The 22,987-nt window shown below is 45.8% G+C and overlaps 1 protein-coding gene across 1 annotated transcript in view; it reads right to left on the bottom strand.

The window, feature by feature from the left end:
* The window catches only part of LOC120027367 (alpha-tubulin N-acetyltransferase 1-like), a 41,847-nt gene that overhangs the window by 1,250 nt on the left and 17,610 nt on the right, over positions 1-22,987 (bottom strand). The window contains exons 5-11 of the mRNA XM_038972283.1: positions 20,404-20,517; positions 18,796-18,897; positions 13,401-13,446; positions 5,765-5,839; positions 2,319-2,538; positions 349-452; positions 12-84 (exon numbers count right to left, since the gene is read on the bottom strand). Coding sequence (XP_038828211.1) covers positions 12-84; positions 349-452; positions 2,319-2,538; positions 5,765-5,839; positions 13,401-13,446; positions 18,796-18,897; positions 20,404-20,517 — 734 coding nt within the window. The remainder of the gene's footprint in view (positions 1-11; positions 85-348; positions 453-2,318; positions 2,539-5,764; positions 5,840-13,400; positions 13,447-18,795; positions 18,898-20,403; positions 20,518-22,987) is intronic.

The raw sequence follows: 22,987 nt of genomic DNA, 5'->3' as shown, positions 1-22,987 counted from the left end.
GGATGTCAAACCTGTCTCTGTGTCCCAGTGGCTCTCTCTGTCCTCCTATGTCAGTCTCTCTGTCTCTCAACACTGGTCTCAAACCTGAGGAGAAACACAACACTGACAGGTCAGAGGTCAGAATGGACCACACAGTACATTCATGGGCATGCTGGGTAATGTGGTTTGTCCCAAATGGCACCCTGTTCCCTATGTAGTGCACTACTTTTAACCAGGGTCCCTAGGGCTCTGGTCAAAAGTAGTGCGCTATATCGGGAATAGGGTGCCTTTTGAGATACAACCGTAGTTCTTAATGGTGTGTTATTACGGTGTACTACACATGTCCCGTAGCCAATCAAATCTGGTTACCTGGCAGTTTGAAGGTGTTCGGCTGTGGCGCCAACAACAGCCCAAATCCCCGTGTGTTGACGTGGCGGCTGTAGAGGTTGTCCCTGGCAACCAGGCCCTGTTGGCTACCACGACGATGGAGCAGGGAAGGTAGAGAGGATAGGAAGAGCAAGGGAATGTAAAGAAAAAAAGACAAGGGGACAGGAGAGAACAGGGCACAGAGAATGATGTGGGAGAAATGAGGTAGGGAGTGAGACAGAAACAGGGTAGTAAAATAGGGCCAAGGAAAAAGACGAAGAGAAGAATTGTGTTTGAAAGGAAAAAGCAACAGAATTCAACATAAGAAAAAAAAAAAATGAAAACATAATTAGCTAAACAAATGTATAAGTGAATGCTTGACAAATTATACAAACAATAACAAAAGGTCAATAATCATGTGATGCCAAAATAGATGCTTAGAGTCATGGGGGAGGAGTTAGGGGGGCTAGTAGTGCCTGATAGAAAAATATGTTCTGGTCAATATCAAATTATAGGTCATGTTTCTTATTGGCCACATATTTTCATGACAATGTGAAAAGTCAAGTTTTATATAAAAAATGACTATTGTGAGAAAAATTGTAATTAATAAATAAATTCTGCTGTATAATGAATATGACGACAAAAGGGTTCATATTATTTTAGTGGCTTCGTAACACTGTTAATGAGAGTATTGTAGGTTAAAGGTCAACCTATTAGTGAAATATAAGCTCTAAAATGGCGGACCAGGTGAACAGAAATCAATCTCACTTTTCTAATTTTGTTGGGAGATAAGTTTTAATAGCTTCTTCTAGAAAACGGCAGGCAAAAGTTACAGGCAGCATCATAACTCCCTCAACGGGACGACCAGCACAACTAGGAAAGGTTGAACAAGTTCTAACAGACATAGGGAGTCATATCCCTTCTGTTTCGTAGTAAATTAATCATTGAAATAATACTAAACTCCCTGGCCATGACAGACAGATCGGTAGGTTGCATCCTGATCGTCAACCCTTCTAAGTGTGTACTTGCACACTTCCTGTCATGAATTTAACAATGATGTAAACATCGGGTGGGGTAGGGGGGGTGGAGTTTCCACCATTGTTAAATCCATGACGGGAAGTGTGCAAGTACACACTTCAAGAGAAGGGTGGAGAATTGGGATGCAGCCATAGGCTAGCTAACAGGCTAAAAACCACAGTCCTTCCTTTAAAAAGGAGCAAAGGGTGGTCAATGGAAGCTGAGCTGTGATCGGTTAAGGGAACTGTCCTCATGTTAAGGATGGAGAGGAGGAGGCAGAGCCAGAGAGAGGGGGATGTGAGGAAGGAGAAGGATTAGATGATTGAATTTGTGAGAGTGTACAAATCAAATAAAAGGGGGTGGTGTACACAAACGAGAGAACAAGAGAAAGAAAGACAGACGGAGAGAAACAGTGTTTAGAAAGACAGGTCACAGAGAGAGAGAGCAGAGCTGGTCACACAGGACAATTAGATAGGAGAGAGAGAGCAGGAGGCTTGGAATCAGAGAGAAGGCACTTTACCCAGGGTCCTGTCCCAAATGGCACACTATTCCCTATATAGCAGAACGAGAATAGTCTGCCATTTGGGATGCAGCCACAGTGCACTGAGGCTGGCTCTTTAGCATGGAACAATACTCTTAATGAGAGGAATGCTGTGTCCCGCTGCCAAGCCTTCCAACCCTGGCAGAGACACAGACAGGCCCTCAGCATAGAACACACACTGACATTCAGCTATACTGCTGTAACACCTCTCACACAATCCTGGGTTGAGTTACATACAGTTTTCAATCAAGTAGTAGAAGTAGGGTTGATCATTTCACTCAACGTTCCCAAAAATTCCCACGTCGGATGATTCCCTCTGCTTATTCCCTCCTGATTCCCGTGAATCAGGAATCACTCCAACCGAGATTCCTGGAAAACCAGGATATTTCGGGACCTATTCACAGGAATACCATACCTGGTGCGCTTTGCCCTGCAGTTGAGGCTGTTGATGAGTGGGGGGTGGGGGTTCGGGCCCCTGTTGCCCCCAGGGGCAGGTGCCGGGGCCAGGGCCGGATCGGGACGCTGGCGGCCCCTGCTTGGGGAGCACGGGGAGGATACCGACAATGGGGGAGAAAGGGGAGGAGCCGCGTGACGACACAAAGGCCAGGGAAGAGCCCTCTGCTCCTCTCGCACAGCTGTAGACAAAACCACGAGGGAGAGGGGGAGACAATACCATGAGGGAGACAATACCATGAGGGAGAGACAATACCATGAGGGAGAGGGGGAGACAATACCATGAGGGAGACAATACCATGAGGGAGAGGGGGAGACAATACCATGAGGGAGATACAATACCATGAGGGAGAGGGGGAGACAATACCATGAGGGAGAGGGGGAGACAATACCATGAGGGAGAGGGGGAGACAATACCATGAGGGAGAGACAATACCATGAGGGAGAGACAATACCATGAGGGGGAGACAATACCATGAGGGGGAGGGGGAGACAATACCACGAGGGGGACAATACCACGAGGGAGAGGGGGAGACAATACCATGAGGGAGAGGGGGAGACAATACCATGAGGGAGAGGGGGAGACAATACCATGAGGGAGAGGGGGAGACAATACCATGAGGGAGAGGGGGAGACAATACCATGAGGGAGAGGGGGAGACAATACCACGAGGGAGAGGGGGAGACAATACCACGAGGGAGACAATACCACGAGGGAGAGGGGGAGACAATACCACGAGGGAGAGAGGGAGACAATACCACGAGGGAGAGGGGGAGACAATACAACGAGGGAGAGGGGGAGACAATACAACGAGGGAGACAATACCACGAGGGAGAGGGGGAGACAATACCACGAGGGAGAGGGGGAGACAATACAACGAGGGAGACAATACCATGAGGGAGAGGGGGAGACAATACCACGAGGGAGAGGGGGAGACAATACCACGAGGGAGACAATACCACGAGGGAGAGGGGGAGACAATACCACGAGGGAGAGGGGGAGACAATACAACGAGGGAGAGGGGGAGACAATACAACGAGGGAGACAATACCACGAGGGAGAGGGGGAGACAATACCACGAGGGAGAGGGGGAGACAATACAACGAGGGAGAGAGGGAGACAATACAACGAGGGAGACAATACCACGAGGGAGAGGGGGAGACAATACCACGAGGGAGGGGGAGACAATACCATGAGGGAGAGAGGGAGACAATACAACGAGGGAGAGGGGGAGACAATACCACGAGGGAGAGGGGGAGACAATACCACGAGGGAGAGGGGGAGACAATACAACGAGGGAGAGAGGGAGACAATACCACGAGGGAGAGAGGGAGACAATACCACGAGGGAGAGGGGGAGACAATACAACGAGGGAGAGGGGGAGACAATACCACGAGGGAGAGGGGGAGACAATACAACGAGGGAGACAATACCACGAGGGAGAGGGGGAGACAATACAACGAGGGAGAGAGGGAGACAATACAACGAGGGAGACAATACCACGAGGGAGAGGGGGAGACAATACCACGAGGGAGAGGGGGAGACAATACAACGAGGGAGACAATACCACGAGGGAGAGGGGGAGACAATACCACGAGGGAGAGGGGGAGACAATACAACGAGGGAGACAATACCACGAGGGAGAGGGGGAGACAATACCACGAGGGAGACAATACCATGAGGGAGAGAGGGAGACAATACCATGAGGGAGAGGGGGAGACAATACCACGAGGGAGAGGGGGAGACAATACAATGAGGGAGACAATACCACGAGGGAGAGGGGGAGACAATACCATGAGGGAGAGAGGGAGACAATACAACGAGGGAGAGGGGGAGACAATACCACGAGGGAGAGGGGGAGACAATACAACGACGGAGACAATACCACGAGGGAGAGGGGGAGACAATACCATGAGGGAGAGAGGGAGACAATACCACGAGGGAGAGGGGGAGACAATACCATGAGGGGGAGACAATACCACGAGGGAGAGGGGGAGACAATACAATGAGGGAGACAATACCATGAGGGAGAGGGGGAGACACAGTGATGACTGTCAAACAGAGTACCACTGCTACCACATTATTCAGAATCTAACACAAACTGATCTCAGTGCAGTGCATCATCACTAGGCTGACTAGTGTCTCTGACGGACACTCATAAACAGGGCTATCTTTGATTAAGGCTTCGTGAATCTCACTGCTCCATTCATAAACAACGGTATTATAAAACTCTATCCAACTATGTTGACATTTCACTGAGGCCAGAAGACAAACCAATCAACTGCACAGAGACACTATGAAATGTGACTGGGACAGAGAGGTTCGACAGTACATTTTATCATCAGCGGTACATCCTAACGTTTACAAAGCTGTTATCAATGCTTACCCCTGGTGAATGGCTCAGTGGCTTTCAAACTAAACTGACCTAACCAGGCAGAATAGACGCCACACAGATGCCAACCGCCCTACAGCAATGTGTTTACAACGGGTGCAATGAAGCGGGAAATATCTCTCAGAGTAATGATGTTTACTCTCCAGAGAAAATACTATGCATCTTCATCGGGCTGTCATACGATGTCGTGACTGTGTATTTTAGTACAACGTAAATTATGTAACGCTGCTACACTATTATTACAAAAGTATGTGGACACCCCTTCAAATTAGTGGCTATTTCAGCCACACCCGTTTGCTGACAGGCGTATAAAAAAAAATCGAGCACACAGCCACGCAATCTCCATACGGAAACATTGGCAGTAGAATGGCCTTACTGAAGAGCTCAGTGACTGTCAACGTGGCACCGTCAACGTGGCACCGTCAGCGTGGCACCGTCAGCGTGGCACCGTCAACGTGGCACCGTCAGCGTGGCGTAGCGCATAAAAATCATCTCTCCTCAGTTGTAACACTCACTACCGAATTCCAAACTGCCTCTGGAAGCAACGTCAGCACAAGAACTGTTTGTTGGGAACGTCATGAAATGGGTTTCCATGGCCTAGTAGCCGCACACAAGCATAAGATCACCATGCGCAATGCCAAGCGTCACTCTGGAGGAGTGGAAACGCGTTATCTGGAGTGATGAATCACGCTTCACCATCTGGCAGTGGAAAGCCTTCCCAGAAGAGTGGAGGCTGTTACAGCAGTAAATGGTGGACCAACTCCATATTAATGCTCATGATTTTAGAATGTGATGGTTGACGAGCAGGTGTCCACATACTTTTGGTCATGTAGTGTATGTTCCAACTACTATGTACTGTACATGGGCTGGTTTCCTGGTTTTTCCTGGTTTCCTGGACACAGGTTAAGCCTAGTCCTGGAATAAGAAGAGGACTAGCCTTAATCTGGGTCTGGGAAACTGGCCCATTAGGGTTTAGCCTGTATGTGTTACATGTCCATAGGTCAACGGTGGCCTACCTTCTCTCTCCATCAGTGAGTAGGGCTTGATCTCTCCGTCCGGCTTTTTGGGGGGAACCTTTCTCAACTGGGCCGCTGTTGAAGAATACAGTCAGCAATGGGGAAAACATTAAGGCAACCTTATGGCAACCTTATGGCAACCTTATGGCAACCTTATGGCATGCCTGGGTACAAAGTGAGTAGACCTAAACATGCCGTCTTACCTTCATACAAACAAGCATCCTACTGGACGTACACTATACCTAAACTCAGCAAAAAAAAGAAACGTCCTCTCACTGTCAACTGCGTTTATTTTCAGCAAACTTAACATGTTTAAATATTTGTATGAACACAAGATTCAACAACTGAGATATAAACTGAACAAGTTCCACAGACATGTGACTAACAGAAATTGAATAATGTGTCCCTGAACAAAGGGAGGGTCAAAATAAAAAGTAACAGTCAGTATCTGATGTGGCCACCAGCTGCACCAGATTTGCCAGTTCTTGCTGTGAGATGTTACCCCACTCTTCCACCAAGGCACCTGCAAGTTCCCGGACATTTCTGGGGGGGGAATGGCCCTAGCCCTCACCTTCCGATCCAACAGGTCCCAGACGTGCTTAATGGGATTGAGATCCGGGCTCTTCGCTGGCCATGGCAGAACACTGACATTCCTGTCTTGCAGGAAATCACTCACAGAACGAGCAGTATGGCTGGTGGCATTGTCATGCTGGAGGGTCATGTCAGGATGAGCCTGCAGGAAGGGTACCACATGAGGGAGGAGGATGTCTTCCCTGTAACGCACAACGTTGAGATTGCCTGCAATGACAACAAGCTCAGTCCGATGATGCTGTGACACACCGCCCCAGACCATGACGGACCCTCCACCTCCAAATCGATCCCACTCCAGAGTACAGGCCTCGGTGTAACGCTCATTCCTTCGACAAATAAACGCGAATCCGACCATCACCCCTGGTGAGACAAAACCGCGACTCGTCAGTGAAGAGCACTTTTTGCCAGTCCTGTCTGGTCCAGCGACAGTGGGTTTGTGCCCATAGGCAACGTTGTTGCCGGTGATGTCTGGTGAGGACCTGCCTTACAACAGGCCTACAAGCCCTCAGTCCAGCCTCTCTCAGCCTATTGCGGACAGTCTGAGCACTGATGGAGGGATTGTGTGTTCCTGGTGTAACTCGGGCAGTTGTTTGTTTTTGCCATCCTGTACCCGGTGTGATGTTCGGATGTACCGATCCTGTGCAGGTGTTGTTACACGTGGTCTGCCACTACGAGGACGATCAGCTGTCCGTCCTGTCTCTGTAGCGCTGCCTTAGGCGTCTCACAGTACGACCATTGCAATTTATTGCCCTGGCTACATCTGCAGTCCTCATGCCTCCTTGCAGCATGCCTCCTTGCAGCATGCCTAAGGCTCGTTCACACAGATGAGCAGGGAACCTGGGCATCTTTCTTTTAGTGTTTTTCAGAGTCAGTAGAAAGGCCTATTTAGTGTCCTAAGTTTTCATAACTGTGATCTTAATTGCCTACCGTCTGTAAAGCTGTTAGTGTCTTAACGACCGTTCCACAGGTGCATGTTCATTAATTGTTTATGGTTCATTGAACAAGCATGGGAAACAGTGTTTAAACCCTTTACAATGAAGATCTGTGAAGTTACAGTATTTTGATTTTTACGAATTATCTTTGAAAGACAGGGTCCTGAAAAAGGGACGTTTCTTTTTTTGCTGAGTTTACTATAATCCTGAGCAAATGTCTTTGTCCAAGAGCATTATGGTAGACATTTTGAGGAGACATTGAATTGTAGTGGGTAGGGCCATATATACACACAGGTAGGTAGAGCTATATATACACACACACACACACACAGGTAGAGCCATACATACACACACACAGGTGGAGCCACACACACACACACACACACACACACACACACACACACACACACACACACACACACACACACACACACACACACACACACACACACACACACACACACACACACGTAGAGCCATACATACACACACACGTAGAGCCATATATACACACATATCTCTACTTGTCTCATATGTGTGTATATGGCTCTGGTAGTGTGTGGGACTACAAACAGGTCTATTATTATCAGTGGTGTGGGGAAGGCAGCCAGGGACGTGTTAGGGGTGGTGTATCTATCTGATCTCAGGGTAACCATAGCAGCCTGGTACCTGGGAGACTAGCTCCAGTATATGATCATATATCTACAGTATATTGTAGATTGTGTCATATATTGGACCCAGCCTGGGAGAGAAGCAGGGTAGTGATACACAAGAAAACAAAGAGAGACAAGAGAGAGAGAGAGAGAGAGAGAGAGAGAGAGAGAGAGAGAGAGAGAGAGAGAGAGAGAGAGAGAAAGAGAGACAAGAGAGAGAGAGAGAGAGAGAAAGAGAGATAGAAAGAGAGAGAGAGAGAGAACGAGAGACAGAGAGAGAGAGAGAGAGATAGAAAGAGAGAGGACAAGACAGAGAGAGAGAGAAAGAGAGATAGAAAGAGAGAGAGGACAAGAGAGAGAGAGAGAGAACGAGAGAGAGAGAGAGAGAGATAGAAAGAGAGAGAGGACAAGACAGAGAGAGAGAGAGAGAGAGAACGAGAGAGAGAGAGAGAGAGAGAGAGAGAGAGAGAGAGAGAGAGAGAGGACAAGAGAGAGAGAGAGAGAGAGAGAGAGAGAGAGAGAGAGAGAGAGAGAGAGAGCGAGAGAGAGAGAGAGAGAGAGGACAAGAGAGAGACAGAGGAGAAACAGGGTCCGAGATCAACAAAGGGATAGAGCAGCTAAACCAGGAAGTAAAGGGGGAGTGGATGCGAGAAAGGAGGTAGGAGAAGAAGAAAAGAAAGAGATTGAGAGTTCCTTACAAAAAGCCGTACATTCCCTGATCCGTCAGAGGAGAGGGAGTCGAGCCTGTGAAAGTTTGGTGAAACAAAAGCCGCGTTTGGAAACCGGAATAACAGAAAATTCAACTGGGAAGTAGTGTCACAGAACAGCCCTTTCCAGGGGTGGTGACTCTCCAAAAATGTACATTATCCTGGAGGAGGGTGCAAATACCAGCAGCATACCACCCTGCATATCACTGCTGGCTTGTACATTATCCTGGAGGAGGGGGCAAATACCAGCAGCATACCACCCTGCATATCACTGCTGGCTTGTACATTATCCTGGAGGAGGGGGCAAATACCAGCAGCATACCACCCTGCATATCACTGCTGGCTTGTACATTATCCTGGAGGAGGGTGCACATACCAGCAGTATACCACCCTGCATATCACTGCTGGCTTGTACATTATCCTGGAGGAGGGGGCAAATACCAGCAGCATACCACCCTGCATATCACTGCTGGCTTGTACATTATCCTGGAGGAGGGTGCAAATACCAGCAGCATACCACCCTGCATATCACTGCTGGCTTGTACATGATCCTGGAGGAGGGTGCACATACCAGCAGCATACCACCCTGCATATCACTGCTGGCTTGTACATTATCCTGGAGGGGGGTGCACATACCAGCAGCATACCACCCTGCATATCACTGCTGGCTTGTACATTATCCTGGAGGAGGGGGCAAATACCAGCAGTATACCAGCCTGCATATCACTGCTGGCTTGTACATTATCCTGGAGGAGGGGGCAAATACCAGCAGTATACCAGCCTGCATATCACTGCTGGCTTGTACATTATCCTGGAGGAGGGTGCAAATACCAGCAGCATACCACCCTGCATATCACTGCTGGCTTGCTTCTGAAGCTAAGCAGGGTTGGTCCTGGTCAGTCCCTGGATGGGAGGCCAGATGCTGCTGGAAGTGGTGTTGGAGGGCCAGTAGAAGGCACTCTTTCCTCCGGTCTAAAAAATATCCCCCAATCCCCCAGGGCACTACCCTGTGTAGGGTGCCGTCTTTCGGATGGGACGTTAAACGGGTGTCCTGACTCTCTGAGGTCATTAAAGATCCCATGGCACTTATCGTAAGTTAACCCCGGTGTCTTGGCTAAATTCCCAAGCTGTCCCTCAAACCATCACGGTCACCTAATCATCCCCAGGTAACAATTGGCTAATTCATACCCCTCCTCTACCCTGTAACTATTCCCCAGGTCATTGCTGTAAATGAGAATGTGTTTTCAGTCAACTTACCTGGTAAAATAACGGGGAATTGGGACTTTTTTGTTGTTGAACTTGTGTTCATTTAATGAAAATATTACAATATAGTACATCTCAAAAAGTGTTTTTTTCAGCTTCTCATGGAGTTCAGATGGACTTCTTGGGACTGAACACACATTATGCTACATACTTGTATTGGCAATGTGTCTCTAGAGACAGTATTATCAAATCATAAACACGCTGCTACAGATTCGGGTCTGGTATGAAACCTTTGAGTGGTTTAAGACCAAATACATGCATTGACAGGATGATGTCAAATCTATCTATCTACAGTGCCTAAGTATTCAGATCCATTGACTTTGTTACGTTACAGCCTGATTCTAAAATTGATTAAAAAAATAAATAAAATCCTCAATCTACACACAAAACCCTATAATGACAAAGCAAAATCAAGTTTAGAAATGTTTGCTATTTTATAGAAATAAAATGTATATCACATTTACATAAGTATTCAGACCCTTTACTCAGTGAAGCACCTTTGGCAACGATTACAGCCTCGAGTGTTCTTGGGTATGACGCTACAAGCTTGGCACACCTGTATTTGGGGAGTTTCTCCCATTCTTCTCTGCAGATCCTCACAAGTTCTGTCAGGTTGGATGGGGAGCATTGCTGCACAGCTATTTTCAGGTCTCTCCAGAGATGTTCGATCGGGTTCAAGTCTGGGCTCTGGCTGGGCCATTCAGAGACGTGTTGGAAGGTGAACCTTCATCCCACTCTGAGGTCCTGAGCACTCTGGAGCAGGTTTTCATCAAGGATCTTTCTGTACTTTGCTCCGTTCATCTTTGCCTCGATCCTGACTAGTCTCCCAGTCCCTGCTGCTGAAAATCATCCCCACAGCATGATGCTGCCACCACCATGCTTCACCGTAGGGATGGTGCCAGGTTTCCTCCAGATGTGAAACTTGGTATCCAGGCCAATGTTTTCAATCTTGGTTTCATCAGACCAGAGAATCTTGTTTCTCATGGTCTGAGTCTTTAGGTGCCATTTGGCAAACTCCAAGTGGGCTGTCATGTGTGGCTTCTGTCTGGCCACTTTACCATAAAAGCCTGATTGGTGGAGTGCTGCAGAGATGGTTGTCCTTCTGGAAGGTTCTCCCATCTCCACAGAGGAACTCTGGAGCTCTGTCAGAGTGACCATCGGGTTCTTGGTCACCTTCCTGACCAAGGTCCTACTCCCCCGATTGCTCAGTTTGGCCGAGCGGCCAGTTCGAGGAAGAGTATTGGTGGTTCCAAACTGCTTCCATTTAAGAATGATGGAGGCCACTGTGTTCTTGGGGACCTTCAATGCTGCAGAAATGTTTTGGTACCCTTCCCCAGATCTGTGCCTCGACAAAATCCTGTCTCATAGCTCTACGGACAATTCCTTCAACCTCGTGGTATGGTATTTGCTCTGACATGCACTGTCAACTATGGGACCTTATATAGACAGGTGTGTGCCTTTCCAAATCATGTCTAATCAATTGAATTTACCACAGGGGGACATTTCTGTCAGAGCAGAAACTATACCATGAAGTCCAAGGAACTGTCTGTACATCTCAGAGATAGAATTGTGATGAGTCATATATCTGGGGAAGGGTATAAAACTATTTTGTGTGTGGTTCCAAGATCACAGTGGTCTCCATTATTGGGAAATTAAAAAAAATATGGAACTACCCAGACTGCCTAGAGCTGGCCGTGCGACCAAACTGAGCAAGAAGGACCTTGGTCAGAGAGGTGACCAATAAACCAATGACCACTCTGACAGAACTACAGAGTTCCTTGGCTGAGATGGTAGAACCTGCCTTGAAGGACACAGTCTCTACAGCACTTCACCAATATGGGCTTTAAGGAGTGGCCAGACGGAAGGCACTCCTGAGAAAAAGGCACATGACAGCACATCTGCAGTTTGCAAAAAGCCATTTGAAAATATTCTGTGGCCTGATGAGACAAACATTTAACTCTTTGGCTTGATTGCAAAGTGCTATGTCTGGAGAAAACCGGGCACAGCTCATCACCCGTCTAACACCATCCCTACCGTGAAGCATGGTGGTGGCAGCATCATGCTATGGGGATGCTTTTCAGTGCCAGGGACTGGGAGACTGGTAAGGATAGAGGGAACAATGAATGGAGCCAAATACAGGCAAATCCTTCATGAGAACCTGCTTCAGAGTTCAAATAACCTTAAATTGGGCCAAAGCAATACTGAAATGGCTTCGGAACAGCCAAAACCCAGACTTGAATACCATTGAAAATATATGGAAAGACTTGAAGATTGCTGTTCTCCGCAACTCCCCATCTAATGTTAACAGAGCTTGAGAAAATATGCAAGGAAGAATGAGAGAAAATCCTCAAATCCAGATGTCCAAAGCTGATACAGACATACCCAAGACGGCTCAAAGCTGATACAGACATACCCAAGACGACTCAAAGCTGTAATCGCTGCCAAATGTGCTTCTACAAAGTATTGATTCAGGGGTATGAACACTTATGTAAATTAGATATTTAATTTTCATTTCTAAAAACCTGTTTCACCTGTCATTATGGGGTAGTTATGTAGATGGGAGAAGAACAAAAAATATTTAATACATTTTGAATTCAGGCTGTAAAAAGTCAAGGGGGTATAAAGGCCTCGGCATGCTTCAGTTCGGCTGGCACCTAGCCAAACTCGGCTAGATGAACCGAACGAGTCTGCTCTCGCATTCTCCCTTAAAAGACCTTCGCTTGAAAAACAAGGGAAAAAAACGGAAATATACTGTTTGTCCATTTTGAGACGCAATAGCTAGACGCCACTTCCTCAAAATAGTCAGAAATCTGTCAATAATTTTGACGTTTTTGCAGAGGAGATATTAGGTGCGTAATTTTACATTAACTAAGATGTTTGGTGCGGTATTTCTCAATGAAACAATGTGCATGAAAACGAGTCGTCTCTCGTTGATTGACAACGAAGACTTTATTGAAGAATCCCTACTGTTGACCAATCACCGACGGAGGGGCGGAGACTTCGGCTTGCCTCCAGAAAATGTTTTGTATGCCCGAACAGCCGAAAAAAGTCAAAAAACGTCACAAAATGGCATCATAATACATGCAAACTCTTCTGAACTGTTTTGGCTAGGAAGAATCCGGACACCATAAGTCAGCTGCAAACACGAGGGTGTCTGTTTTAGTGGGAACAGAGAGAGGCAGCCTACTCCACATTAGACGTGACACTAGAAGGCACCTGTGAGGGTGTGGATGCCCACGCTAGTCAAAACCATACTCCTATTACCACACCACCACAGGCATGAGGAGACGACTGTTTGTGCGGCCAAATGGCACTCTATTTCCTATTTAGTGCACTACTCTTGACCAGGACCCACAGGGCTTTAGTATAAAGTAGTGCACTATATAGAGAAAAGAGAAACATTTGGGACACAACCAGTTACACAACACTATTCATCCAAAACAACACAGATAGAATTAAGATATACAGGCAGAATATTCTGGAATATTACCTGATCTTTTGGCGAAGAAACCGTCAAACACCACAAAGTTATTGACCTAGAAAGAGAGAGGGAGGAGGGGGGTCAGGAAGAGAGAGAGAAAGAAGGGGACATGGTCAGGAAGAGAGAGAGAGAGAGAAAGAAGGGGACAGGGTCAGGAAGAGAGAGAGAGAGACAGAAGGGGACAGGGTCAGGAAGAGAGAGAGAGAGAAAGAAGGGGACAGGGTAAGGAAGAGAGAGAGAGAGAAAGAAGGGGACAGGGTAAGGAAGAGAGAGAGAGAAAGAAGGGGACAGGGTCAGGAAGAGAGAGAGAGAGAGAGAAAGTAGGGGACAGGGTCAGGAAGAGAGAGAGAGTTATTAACAGAATCGTTAACCATAGGGCCAGCATGATGAATAAGGCTTTGGAGGTTATTAACAGAATCGTTAACCATAGGGCCAGCATGATGAGTAAGGCTTTGGAGGTTATTAACAGAATCGTTAACCATAGGGCCAGCATGATGAGTAAGGCTTTGGAGGTTATTAACAGAATCATAAACCATAGGGCCAGCATGATGAATAAGGCTTTGGAGGTTATTAACAGAATCATAAACCATAGGGCCAGCATGATGAATAAGGCTTTGGCGGTTATTAACAGAATCGTAAACCATAGGGCCAGCATGATGAGTAAGGCTTTGGAGGTTATTAACAGAATCGTTAACCATAGGGCCAGCATGATGAATAAGGCTTTGGAGGTTATTAACAGAATCATAAACCATAGAATGATGAGTAAGGCTTTGGAGGTTATTAACAGAATCGTTAACCATAGGGCCAGCATGATGAATAAGGCTTTGGAGGTTATTAACAGAATCATAAACCATAGGGCCAGCATGATGAATAAGGCTTTGGAGGTTATTAACAGAATCGTTAACCAGAATCGTTAACCATAGGGCCAGCATGATGAGTAAGGCTTTGGAGGTTATTAACAGAATCATAAACCATAGAGCCAGCATGATGAGTAAGGCTTTGGAGGTTATTAACAGAATCGTTAACCATAGGGCCAGCATGATGAATAAGGCTTTGGAGGTTATTAACAGAATCATAAACCATAGCATGATGAGTAAGGCTTTGGAGGTTATTAACAGAATCGTTAACCATAGGGCCAGCATGATGAGTAAGGCTTTGGAGGTTATTAACAGAATCATAAACCATAGGGCCAGCATGATGAGTAAGGCTTTGGAGGTTATTAACAGAATCGTTAACCATAGGGCCAGCATGATGAGTAAGGCTTTGGAGGTTATTAACAGAATCGTTAACCATAGGGCCAGCATGATGAGTAAGGCTTTGGAGGTTATTAACAGAATCGTTAACCATAGGGCCAGCATGATGAATAAGGCTTTGTGAGGTTATCTCAGTCTGGAGGACACACTGTGGTGTAATCACAAACAGGAAGTGACTCACCGTGTGCATCCCAAATGTCACCCTATTCACTTTATAGTGCACTACTTCTGACCAGGGCCCTATGGGTAACATAGTGCACTACTTCTGACCAGGGCCCTATGGGTAACATAGTGCACTACTTCTGACCAGGGCCCTATGGGTAACATAGTGCACTACTTCTGACCAGAGCCCTATGGGTAACGTAGTGCACTACTTCTGACCAGAGCCCTATGGGTAACGTAGTGCACTACTTCTGACCAGAGCCCTATGGGTAATGTAGTGCACTACTGTTGACCAGAGCCCTATGGGTAATCTAGTGCACTACTGTTGACCAGAGCCCTATGGGTAATGTAGTGCACTACTGTTGACCAGAGCCCTATGGGTAATCTAGTGTACTACTTCTGACCAGGGCCCTATGGGTAACGTAGTGCACTACTTCTGACCAGGGCCCTATGGGTAACGTAGTGCACTACTTCTGACCAGAGCCCTATGGGTAACGTAGTGCACTACTTCTGACCAGAGCCCTATAGGTAACATAGTGTACTACTTCTGACCAGGGCCCTATGGGTAACGTAGTGCACTACTTCTGACCAGAGCCCTATGGGTAACATAGTGCACTACTTCTGACCAGGGCCCTATGGGTAACGTAGTGCATTACTTCTGACCAGGGCCCTATGGGTAACATAGTGCACTACTTCTGACCAGGGCCCTATGGGTAACATAGTGCACTACTTCTGACCAGAGCCCTATGGGTAACATAGTGCACTACTTCTGACCAGAGCCCTATGGGTAACATAGTGCACTACTTCTGACCAGAGCCCTATGGGTAACATAGTGTACTACTTCTGACCAGGGCCCTATGGGTAACGTAGTGCACTACTTCTGACCAGAGCCCTATGGGTAACATAGTGCACTACTTCTGACCAGGGCCCTATGGGTAACGTAGTGCATTACTTCTGACCAGGGCCCTATGGGTAACATAGTGCACTACTTCTGACCAGGGCCCTATGGGTAACATAGTGCACTACTTCTGACCAGAGCCCTATGGGTAACATAGTGCACTACTTCTGACCAGAGCCCTATGGGTAACATAGTGCACTACTTCTGACCAGAGCCCTATGGGTAACATAGTGTACTACTTCTGACCAGGGCCCTATGGGTAACGTAGTGCACTACTTCTGACCAGAGCCCTATGGGTAACATAGTGCACTACTTCTGACCAGGGCCCTATGGGTAACGTAGTGCATTACTTCTGACCAGGGCCCTATGGGTAACATAGTGCACTACTTCTGACCGGGGCCCTATGGGTAACATAGTGCACTACTTCTGACCAGGGCCCTATGGGTAACGTAGTGCACTACTTCTGACCGGGGCCCCTAGGGACACACTCATAGACCAACACGCTGTTGTCTATCCTCATCTTTCCATAACAACACCCTTTTAACAACACCCTTTTAACAACAACACGCTTGTAACACCCTCAGATTTTTCTTTTAACAACCTGGGGGATTATTTTGATCTCAAGTGAAATATTGTCTCATCAGATAAAACACGAAAACATGACCCTAAAACTTGAACTTTTATAATTATAAGAAATTATACATTTTTATAAAATGGGTTTAAATGTGTTCAACTGATTTATTGATTGAATACTCCTAAAATGTTGTTGGTACTGTATAATTCCATCTCTGCTTACAAAAAGTTATTTTCTTGAAATAGGACTATTTAATTGACCTACTTTGCTTTAGTCGTCTGGAGGTGACGAGTCACATGACTGATGATGGCTGACTCAGTTTGATGGCTGACCGTATCTCAGTTTAATGGCTGACCGTATCTCAGTTTAATGGCTGACCGTATCTCAGTTTAAATGGCTGACCGTATCTCAGTTTGAGGGCTGACCGTATCTCAGTTTGATGGCTGACCGTATCTCAGTTTGATGGCTGACCGTATCTCAGTTTAATGGCTGACCGTATCTCAGTTTGATGGCTGACCGTATCTCAGTTTGATGGCTGACTGTATCTCAGTTTGATGGCTGACTGTATCTCAGTTTAATGGCTGACTGTATCTCAGTTTAATGGCTGACTATCTCAGTTTAATGGCTGACCGTATCTCAGTTTGATGGCTGACCGTATCTCAGTTTGATGGCTGACCGTATCTCAGTTTAAATGGCTGACCGTATCTCAGTTTTAGGGCTGACCGTATCTCAGTTTAATGGCTGACCGTATCTCAGTTTAAATGGCTGACCGTATCTCAGTTTGAGGGCTGACCGTATCTCAGTTTAATGGCTGACCGTATCTCAGTTTAAATGGCTGACCGTATCTCAGTTTGAGGGCTGACCGTATCTCAGTTTGAGGGCTGACCGTATCTCAGTTTAATGGCTGACCGTATCTCAGTTTAAATGGCTGACCGTATCTCAGTTTGAGGGCTGACCGTATCTCAGTTTGAGGGCTGACCGTATCTCAGTTTGATGGCTGACCGTATCTCAGTTTGATGGCTGACCGTATCTCAGTTTGATGGCTGACCGTATCTCAGTTTGATGGCTGACCGTATCTCAGTTTAATGGCTGACCGTATCTCAGTTTAATGGCTGACCGTATCTCAGTTTAATGGCTGACCGTATCTCAGTTTGATGGCTGACCGTATCTCAGTTTAATGGCTGACCGTATCTCAGTTTAATGGCTGACCGTATCTCAGTTTAATGGCTGACCGTATCTCAGTTTAATGGCTGACCGTATCTCAGTTTAATGGCTGACCGTATCTCAGTTTGATGGCTGGCCGTATCTCAGTTTGATGGCTGGCCGTATCTCAGTTTGATGGCTGACCGTATCTCAGTTTGATGGCTGACCGTATCTCAGTTTGATGGCTGACCGTATCTCAGTTTGAGGGCTGACCGTATCTCAGTTTGAGGGCTGACCGTATCTCAGTTTGAGGGCTGACCGTATCTCAGTTTGAGGGCTGACCGTATCTCAGTTTGATGGCTGACCGTATCTCAGTTTGATGGCTGACCGTATCTCAGTTTGATGGCTGACCGTATCTCAGTTTGATGGCTGACTGTATCTCAGTTTGATGGCTGACTGTATCTCAGTTTGATGGCTGACTGTATCTCAGTTTGATGGCTGACTATCTCAGTTTGATGGCTGACTGTATCTCAGTTTGATGGCTGACTGTATCTCAGTTTGATGGCTGACTATCTCAGTTTAATGGCTGACTGTATCTCAGTTTGAGGGCTGACTGTATCTCAGTTTGATGGCTGACCGTATCTCAGTTTAAATGGCTGACCGTATCTCAGTTTAAATGGCTGACCGTATCTCAGTTTAATGGCTGACCGTATCTCAGTTTAATGGCTGACCGTATCTCAGTTTAATGGCTGACCGTATCTCAGTTTAATGGCTGACCGTATCTCAGTTTAATGGCTGACTGTATCTCAGTTTAATGGCTGACTGTATCTCAGTTTAATGGCTGACTGTATCTCAGTTTAATGGCTGACTGTATCTCAGTTTGATGGCTGACTGTATCTCAGTTTGATGGCTGACTGTATCTCAGTTTAATGGCTGACTGTTTCTCAGTTTGATGGCTGACCGTATCTCAGTTTGATGGCTGACCGTATCTCAGTTTGAGGGCTGACCGTATCTCAGTTTGAGGGCTGACTGTTTCTCAGTTTGATGGCTGACTGTATCTCAGTTTAATGGCTGACTGTTTCTCAGTTTGATATGCCCAGGGGACTCATGGAAATCTACATGTACTTTTATCTAATAGTACCGTCCTGCCTGCGTCATATCAATATCAAATCATATCTTAATTGCACCAGTCATGCTTTCTATATTTAGCCCATACCCCCTTCACCTCCTGTCTTATCTCAGTCTGAAACAGTTTGTTTATGATATTTTCATAGCTATTTGCATTATATTAGGCTGTTGGGTGTCAGGCCTGTATAATCATTTACCAGAGTGAAGATACGGTGTTGGGGAGGAGAGACCGCCCTGAAATCATACCTGAGGTACACTGTTTTTCAGACAGTAATGCTTCTCCAGAAAAGAGAGGAACTTAGGGGAGGGCCTGTCGTAAGCCATCAGCACTGGCTCCACCTTTTTGTTCTGAACATGGAGGGGGAGAAAACAAACGAAGCAGTTACCACACGTCTCAACGAGCAAACAGACATTAGGGAAAACACCCTCTTGACAACACTCTGTAATCTCTAGCAATATCACTTCTAGTGCAGCGACTCACACCACATTCCAGTCTGTGTGCTCTAGTTTTCATAGCCTGGGGTGCATTCATTACACTGATTCTATTGCAAACAAAATGTAATCTGTTGCAAAAACAAAAAAAAACGTTTTGCAACAGAGACGCTGTCCCAAACGCTCTTCAACACGACATAAAAGCTGTTGAGTTCTTAAATGGAAGTTGTAGTTTAATTTTAATTGTATGGTTTCCACAAGTTGCCATTACAATCTGAATAGTCTACAAAGTACTTGGCACAAGTTGCACATCTATAAATGATAGATTCTTCCGCGGGGTTCCTTCCAACTTCTTGCAGACCCTTATTTTTTTTTTAAAGAGAGACACGACTCAACTACAAAATGTTTTGCAACAGAATCGGCGTAATGAATACACCCCGGGTCAAACCAGACTGACTGCTCCGCTCAACTATCATGAGAGCAGGGGTGTATTCATTAGTGCAAACTGTAGCAAAAAGCTTTGTAACAAAAAACGTCTAACGAAAAACAAGTTTCTTATCGGGCAAATTAAGGTAGGTCCCTTCCCGTTTGCTTCCTAATGAATATACCCCAGCATCCAGTCAGGGGTAACCATTCAGGGTTCATTCCTTCTGTCAAGGGTTGGAGTCAATTCGAATTGAAGCATCTGAATTCAGGAAGTGATTTGAATTTACAATGGACAAATTTTAAAAATGTAAAAATAAATATCTCCTTCACAGTTTATTGAGAAATCATTACTGACAAATGCAATTTTTCAATTATTGAATTGGATTTCAGTTTACTCCAATTCAAATTGACCCCGTGACAGGTAAACCCCAACCCTGCTTCCATCCCAGGTAAACCCCAACCCTGCTTCCGTCCCAGGTAAACCCCAACCCTGCTTCCGTCCCAGGTAAACCCTGTTTCCGTCCCAGGTAAACCCCAACCCTGCTTCCATCCCAGGTAAACCCCAACCCTGCTTCCGTCCCAGGTAATCCCCAACCCTGCTTCCATCCCAGGTAAACCCCAACCCTGCTTCCGTCCCAGGTAAACCCCAACCCTGCTTCCGTCCCAGGTAAACCCCAACCCTGCTTCCGTCCCAGGTAAACCCCAACCCTGCTTCCGTCCCAGGTAAACCCTAACCCTGCTTCCGTCCCAGGTAAACCCCAACCCTGCTTCCGTCCCAGGTAAACCCCAACCCTGCTTCCGTCCCAGGTAAACCCCAACCCTGCTTCCGTCCCAGGTAAACCCCAACCCTGCTTCCGTCCCAGGTAAACCCTGTTTCCGTCCCAGGTAAACCCTAACACTGCTTCCATCCCAGGTAAACCCCAACCCTGCTTCCGTCCCAGGTAAACCCTAACCCTGCTTCCATCCCAGGTAAAGGCGTGGTCACGTCTGTCTCACCTGCAGCATGAAGCTAAACAGCTCCAGTCCGTAGCCATGCCTCTGAAGGTTCTCTTTCACAAAGAAATCCAAGACACACAGAGGCTCTGTCTCGACATGCGCCCCCTGCTGGTCCTAGGGAGACATTACAATGAATTAGATTCAACGCAATGTAATGCAATTCATAATTCAAGTCAATTCTCAACTGAATCTAATTCAGCTTTGATTAATCCCTTCAGGAGCAATTAGGAGGAATCAAAAGCATTATACATAGGGAAACTAGTACATTTGAATAGGCCTGGCACAATTACGGTTCTGGATGAAGGCTGTCATGAGAATAAAATAACCGTCATAACAGGTTAAAATATATCTCTATATTTGTTTTGTTGACTGAATGACCACAAAGCAGCAGACATAAAAATAGAATGAATAGAACAGTCTTGGAACCTCTAACCCTGGTAATATGACTGGTAAATAGAATGAATAGAACAGGCTTGGAACCTCTAACCCTGGTAATATGACTGGTAAATAGAACAGTCTTGGAACCTCTAACCTGGTAATATGACTGGTAAAGAGAACAGGCTTGGAACCTCTAACCCTGGTAATATGACTGGTAAATAGAATGAATAGAACAGGCTTGGAACCTGTAACCCTGGTAATATGACTGGTAAATAGAATGAATAGAACAGGCTTGAAACCTGTAACCCTGGTAATATGACTGGTGAATAGAATGAATAGAACAGGCTTGGAACCTGTAACCCTGGTAATATGACTGGTAAATAGAATGAATAGAACAGGCTTGGAACCTCTAACCCTGGGAATATGACTGGTAAATAGAATGAATAGAACAGGCTTGGAACCTGTAACCCTGGTAATATGACTGGTAAATAGAACAGGCTTGGAACCTCTAACCCTGGTAATATGACTGGTAAATAGAACAGGCTTGGAACCTCTAACCCTGGTAATATGACTGGTAAATAGAATGAATAGAACAGGCTTGGAACCTGTAACCCTGGTAATATGACTGGTAAATAGAATGAATAGAACAGGCTTGGAACCTCTAACCCTGGTAATATGACTGGTAAATAGAACAGGCTTGGAACCTCTAACCCTGGTAATATGACTGGTAAATAGAATTAATAGAACAGGCTTGGAACCTCTAACCCTGGTAATATGACTGGTAAATAGAATGAATAGAACAGGCTTGGAACCTCTAACCCTGGTAATATGACTGGTAAATAGAACAGGCTTGGAACCGCTAACCCTGGTAATATGACTGGTAAATAGAATGAATAGAACAGGCTTGGAACCTCTAACCCTGGTAAATAGAATGAATAGAACAGGCTTGGAACCTGTAACCCTGGTAATATGACTGGTAAATAGAATGAATAGAACAGGCTTGGAACCTGTAACCCTGGTAATATGACTGGTAAATAGAATGAATAGAACAGGCTTGGAACCTCTAACCCTGGTAATATGACTGGTAAATAGAATGAATAGAACAGGCTTGTAACCTCTAACCCTGGTAATATGACTGGTAAATAGAATGAATAGAACAGGCTTGGAACCTGTAACCCTGGTAATATGACTGGTAAATAGAATGAATAGAACAGGCTTGGAACCTCTAACCCTGGTAATATGACTGGTAAATAGAATGAATAGAACAGGCTTGGAACCTCTAACCCTGGTAAAATGACTGGTAAATAGAATGAATAGAACAGGCTTGGAACCTCTAACCCTGGTAATATGACTGGTAAATAGAATGAATAGAACAGGCTTGGAACCTCTAACCCTGGTAATATGACTGGTAAATAGAACAGGCTTGGAACCTCTAACCCTGGTAAATAGAATGAATAGAACAGGCTTGGAACCTCTAACCCTGGTAAATAGAATGAATAGAACAGGCTTGGAACCTCTAACCCTGGTAATATGACTGGTAAATAGAATGAATAGAACAGGCTTGGAACCTGTAACCCTGGTAATATGACTGGTAAATAGAATAAATAGAACAGGCTTGGAACCTCTAACCCTGGTAATATGACTGGTAAATAGAATGAATAGAACAGGCTTGGAACCTCTAACCCTGGTAATATGACTGGTAAATAGAATGAATAGAACAGGCTTGGAACCTCTAACCCTGGTAATATGACTGGTAAATAGAATGAATAGAACAGGCTTGGAACCTGTAACCCTGGTAATATGACTGATAAATAGAATGAATAGAACAGGCTTGGAACCTCTAACCCTGGTAATATGACTGGTAAATAGAATGAATAGAACAGGCTTGGAACCTCTAACCCTGGTAATATGACTGGTAAATAGAATGAATAGAACAGGCTTGGAACCTCTAACCCTGGTAATATGACTGATAAATAGAATGAATAGAACAGGCTTGGAACCTCTAACCCTGGTAAATAGAATGAATAGAACAGGCTTGGAACCTCTAACCCTGGTAATATGACTGGTAAATAGAACAGGCTTGGAACCTCTAACCCTGGTAAATAGAATGAATAGAACAGGCTTGGAACCTCTAACCCTGGTAATATGACTGGTAAATAGAATGAATAGAACAGGCTTGGAACCTCTAACCCTGGTAATATGACTG

This window comes from Salvelinus namaycush, chromosome 32, assembly GCF_016432855.1.
Source record: "Salvelinus namaycush isolate Seneca chromosome 32, SaNama_1.0, whole genome shotgun sequence".
Classification (NCBI taxonomy): domain Eukaryota; kingdom Metazoa; phylum Chordata; class Actinopteri; order Salmoniformes; family Salmonidae; genus Salvelinus; species Salvelinus namaycush.
Note: the sequence above shows the minus strand (reverse complement) of the source record. Positions and strands in the feature narration are given on the sequence as shown.